This window comes from Schistocerca serialis, unplaced genomic scaffold, assembly GCF_023864345.2.
Source record: "Schistocerca serialis cubense isolate TAMUIC-IGC-003099 unplaced genomic scaffold, iqSchSeri2.2 HiC_scaffold_1380, whole genome shotgun sequence".
Lineage (NCBI taxonomy): Eukaryota > Metazoa > Arthropoda > Insecta > Orthoptera > Acrididae > Schistocerca > Schistocerca serialis.
This window is the reverse complement of record NW_026047603.1, coordinates 30001-35000: the sequence shown is the minus strand read 5'-3', so window position 1 is coordinate 35000 and position 5000 is coordinate 30001. Positions and strand designations below refer to the sequence as shown.

General features: G+C 50.0%; 1 protein-coding gene across 1 annotated transcript; it reads left to right on the top strand.

Annotated features, from left to right (window-relative positions):
• Positions 1-1856: 1856 nt before the first annotated feature.
• LOC126442573 (uncharacterized) lies at positions 1857-3653 on the top strand (the record flags this gene model as incomplete). Its single annotated transcript, XM_050090699.1, has 2 exons — positions 1857-1904; positions 2049-3653. Coding segments are annotated over 2 exons (531 nt in total), but the record flags the coding sequence as incomplete, so codon positions are not given.
• Positions 3654-5000: the final 1347 nt, after the last annotated feature.

The window sequence follows — 5000 nt, the reverse complement described above, 5'->3', positions numbered from 1 at the left end:
GCTCTGAATGTCAACGTGAAGAAATTCAAGCAAGCGCGGGTAAACGGCGGGAGTAACTATGACTCTCTTAAGGTAGCCAAATGCCTCGTCATCTAATTAGTGACGCGCATGAATGGATTAACGAGATTCCCGCTGTCCCTATCTACTGGGAAAGCGGTCTGCGTGGCGCCACCTGGGGGAGGTGTGTTGCCTCCCGATAACTGGGTTAAAACCGCCAGGAGACCCTCTGATTCCCTGAAATTTTGCCTTCTGCAGGGCTCAGAGGAACCTGAGTGGGGCGGGGACCGTAATGTCCTATCCCGTGGCCTTGTCGTGGCCCTGGGGCTCAGTACCCCCCTGGATGGGGTGAAGCTAACACGGGAAGGGCCGTCCATGCATGACGTTAAAAAGGCTAGCCCTTAACTGGGTGCAACCCACACTGGTCCGCACTGGCCCACCGTGAATTAACAAAAGCGGTGGGTGAGACATGGTCGGTCATGATCCCCCAGTACGTGTGGAGACCCTCCGGGGAACGTAACTCGGGTTTGAGTGCCGCACCGTCTCGTTGATGTAAAACTCCACGAATAAGACCCGGACTGACTCCTTTAACACCTTCCGGGCTGCGTCGATAGGTGTGGGTTGTCGTGTGTCAAGGCAGGACGTAAAACTCCCGTCCTGGCAGGACGTTAAATGCCCCCAACCCAAGCGAAAGCAAAGGGTGCATGGCGCAGGGGGAGCTGCGTTACGAGAGACACGACACCGGTCTCTCCTGAGTTGAGCGCGGTAGCTGGGCGAGGGTATGAGGGTAAGTCTCACGACGATCCCGGAACCCTGCGGTCTGGCTGCTGCAGTTCCTCACGTCCTGGACGACGTTAAATGTCCCCCAACCCAAAGCGAAAGCAAAGGGTGCGTGGCGCAGGGGAAGCTGCGTCTGAAGGGACACAACACCTGTCCCCGTACAGGGCACAACAACACCAGTGCCCTGTCTTCCCACGGCCGCATTTGCTGGGGAGGGATCGCGGCCTGAGCCGGCAAAGGCTCATCGCCGTGAACGGGAAGTCCCGGACATGTTCCGCCAAGCCAGGGCGTGGTGACATGTCCCTGGCTAGGTTAGATGGGGCCAGACCCCCGAACGTCTGGGGGACCGACCCAGCACCTGGGTAGGACTGGGTCCCTGGCCGTAAGGTGGAAACTCGGCCTAGTAGGGGGCGAAGGCCGAGAGGTGAATCCGCCTCTCCGGAATGCGGTGGGCATTTGCCGGGGAGGGACGGGTGAAATCTTCAGTGATGCGGTCGTGGAAGGGGACTAGTGAGCTGGAAACGGCTCGCTAAACCCAGCAGCTCAAAATGCTCTTGGTCAAGGGGCGGGACTGGTGAGCGAGCTGCACAATAGCCCCCCCCCATGCCAGAGGTGCCGGTCGGGGGAAACAGACGGGCCCCATTTTCTTTTTTCACTCTCTAAACATGGCTGAGCAAACAGAGGGTGAAATGGCGCTTTCGGAGCAGGAAGCTCCTATCGATGTGAATGCAGAACAGACTGTGATTGAAAGACATGCACGCTTTTTAAGGTTGCTTGACCGAAGTGTTAAGCATGGAAAGATCACTGCTGATCAAATCAGGGTGATTAAAGAAGACATTGCGAACTGGGCCCTGGCTCATGCCAAACTAGAGGGTCAGTACGCAGAGGTAAAGGCGGAAAATGAACGCCTGCGCAAAGAGCAACAGAGACCACAAAAGACTTATGCAGCTGCGTTAGCGGCAGCACCGGCAATTAAAAGAACAGTCCAGGAGACTATAAAACAAAATGTAGAAAAATCGGTCCCAACTCTTTTTATAAAACCAAAAAAGGGTGAGGATGTTAAAAAGGCCAAAGAAAAATTCGAACAGAGCATAAACCCGCGTGTAGACAAGATTAAAATTAACAATATAAGAACAACAAAAAATGCACTAATTGTAGAAGTGGCCTCAACTGAGGATAGCGACAAAATAATGAACAACCAGAAACTAAGAGAGTCATTTATATGTGAGAAACCACGCAAACGTCGCCCCCTAATGATGATGTACGACGTACCGTCGTACATGTCTCAGGACGATGTAACGGATTGTTTATACGCACAGAATTTTGAGGAAAAAATGACTCGTGAGGAGTTTAACGAGCAGTTAAAAATACGATTTAAAGCAGGTCCTCGTGACCGAAATACGGTACACTACGCAATTGAGGTTGCACCTGCACTGAGAAAGCAGATAATAGTGACAAATAGGCTATATATTGGTTATAATGCAATTTCAGTGAAAGATTATACGGCCTTAGCAAAGTGCTCTAAGTGCCAAGACTACGGCCATGTTGCTAAATATTGTAACTTTTTGAAGCCCGTGTGTGGAAACTGCGGGTGTGACACCCATGACAAAAAGAATTGCACAAAAGATACTCCACTGTGTATCCCATGCAGATATCGAAAGCGAACATGTAACACTCCTGGTAAGGAGTGTTTGACTTACAAGTTACTTCTCCAGCGACTAATTCAGAGGACCGACTATGGCGACACGCTATAAGGTCACTCGAAGAAAGTCGCCAAGTAAAACATTGAGAGATGCGGGAAGGTGGAGGAAATTACAAGAGTCACTGTCCTTTTTGGATGGTGAGCAAGAGGAGGAAATAGCTAATGTTTATTCTGTTCCAGTGCCAACTGTACAACCAGAGATAGCGGACTTCTCGTGCCAGGTCGGAGGTTCCCCGGCCTGCCGGGGGAGTCTTCCAGGTTCGATGGTGGTGGAGGCGACTGGGCTGGCGGGTCTCACCTCCCCGGGTGGGGACAGCTCCTCGCGGAGGGAGGGGGAGATCTATGCTGTGCCGGTGCCTGAAGTGCAGCCCGAGACGGAGGACTTCTCCTGTCAGGTCGGGTCCTTCCTGGCCTCCAGGGGCGGCCTTCCGGAGTCACTGGGACCGTCGGCGGCCATGGCGGTGGGTTCCGCTTCTCGTCGAGATGGGGCGGAGCCGTCGGCGTCTGCGTCTGATGGTCCTGCAAAGGGAACAGATAAAGAGACTGCAGACTTGATTAAAGTAGCCACGTCTGTAAATAAATTAACCTTTGGTGATGGTGTAAAAATGGATGAAGTAGATGAGACTGTAGACTTGATCAAAGTAGTTACATCTGTAAATAAAATAACTCTGGGTGATAGTGTAAATGTAGATGATGTAGAGGTAGACACTCAAGAACAGAAACGATCTTTTAACAATTGTCCGCCTGGAAATACATACCTAATATGTGAGGAGACTCTGCGGTTGTCTAGGTTGGAAAACTCACAGACTCTTAACGCCGCACTGAGGCAGCTGGTCCGAGCTGGGCATCCCCGTGGAAATAAAATTACATTTCCAACTCTGGAGGATGCAGACTGTATAGAACTTGTTGCTTTAAACATTCCCACAGAATACGATAAACTATCTGATCTGGTTTCGAAAGTTTACATCCGGAGGGGTAGGAAATTTGATTTAAATAAAGTTTACGAAGATATGGTTAGAATGCACGGCAGAATCGCTTTTGATCCTGCCCAGGCTTGGCCTGCAAGCCACTTTTACACCAGATTCCCATGACTAGAATAAATTGTTTGCAGATAAATACAATGCGGAGCTCACTGGTTACTCAGGAACTCTGCAAATTGGCTGAAGAAAGGCATACTGACATCTTATTAATACAAGAGCCGTACTCTGCCTCAGGCAGGGTCCCGGGCCTCCCTGGAACAGCTCAGGTGATCTCGATCGGTCAAAATCCAATGTCAGTCATTGTTATAATAAACAAGTTAATCAAAACTACCGTTCTAACACAGTTTTGTAATACACATGTGACTGTAATCGAGATAAATTATTGTAATACACACTGGTTCTTCATAAATGTTTACTGTCAATACAGAGACCAAATACAAATATACCTGAGGCATTTGACAACTGTTTTGCGTGCCCTGGCTGGCAGACCACTCATTATTACAATGGATAGTAATGCAAAATCCCCTCTCTGGCACAGTGGAGCCCAGGACCAAAGAGGAATTGCGCTCGAGGATTTCATAATGGAACATCAATTACATGTAATAAATCTCCCTGGCAACCCTCCTACCTATAGGAGTCGAGCTGGGGCAGCATCTCACATAGATGTGACGCTGAGTTCAGTTAACGTAGCAAATAATATTCAGAGTTGGAAAGTTCTAGAAAATCTCACAACAAGTGACCATAACATAATTGAATTTTCAGTCGCACTACTTGCGGAACACGTGCCAGAGGGGTGGACAATGCAATATGATTATGGGAGAGCCGATTGGGGCCTGCTGGAGGCAGAGTTCAATCCTCCAGAGTTGGAAGATGGCCCGTTTAACGTGGAAGAGGCTGTTGAGGCCTTGATTGTCTCTATAAAGGCGGCAGTGGCCGCAGCGATACCGACGCGAAGACGTCTCATACGCGAAACGACCTCTCCATGGACTCCGGAGCTCACTCGGCTCAGGCAGTCTATGAGAAGGGCACGGCGCAGCTATCAGGCGTCTTTCACCCGGGACGAAAGGCAATACCATCTTGCCTTGTACAGGAGACGGAAATGGATTTTCAAAGAAACCCTAAGGCAACATCGCCAGCGAAGTTGGGAGGACTTTGTAAAGTCTCATCTTACCCTAGACCCATGGGGTATCCCATATAAAATGGTGAGAGAGAAGATACATTCCCCAATGCATCTCTCGACAGTAAGACTTGGAGACAATGACAGTATGACGAAAGACTGGGTGGAGACGGCTGAGGAGTTACTTAATGTGCTCCTCCCCGACGACCGACCGGAAACGGACAACGAGATGCAGCAGGAGATTAGGATTCAGGATCAGACGGAGTACAATAATGAACTACAAGTATACCCCTTCTCGGTTGAGGAGGTACAAACAGCTATACTCTCTTTTGCCAGACGCAAGGCCCCAGGGCCAGACGCAATACCTGCGGAAGTTCTGCAGAATATTGTGCACAAGATAGCCCCAGGCCTTGCAAAGATATAC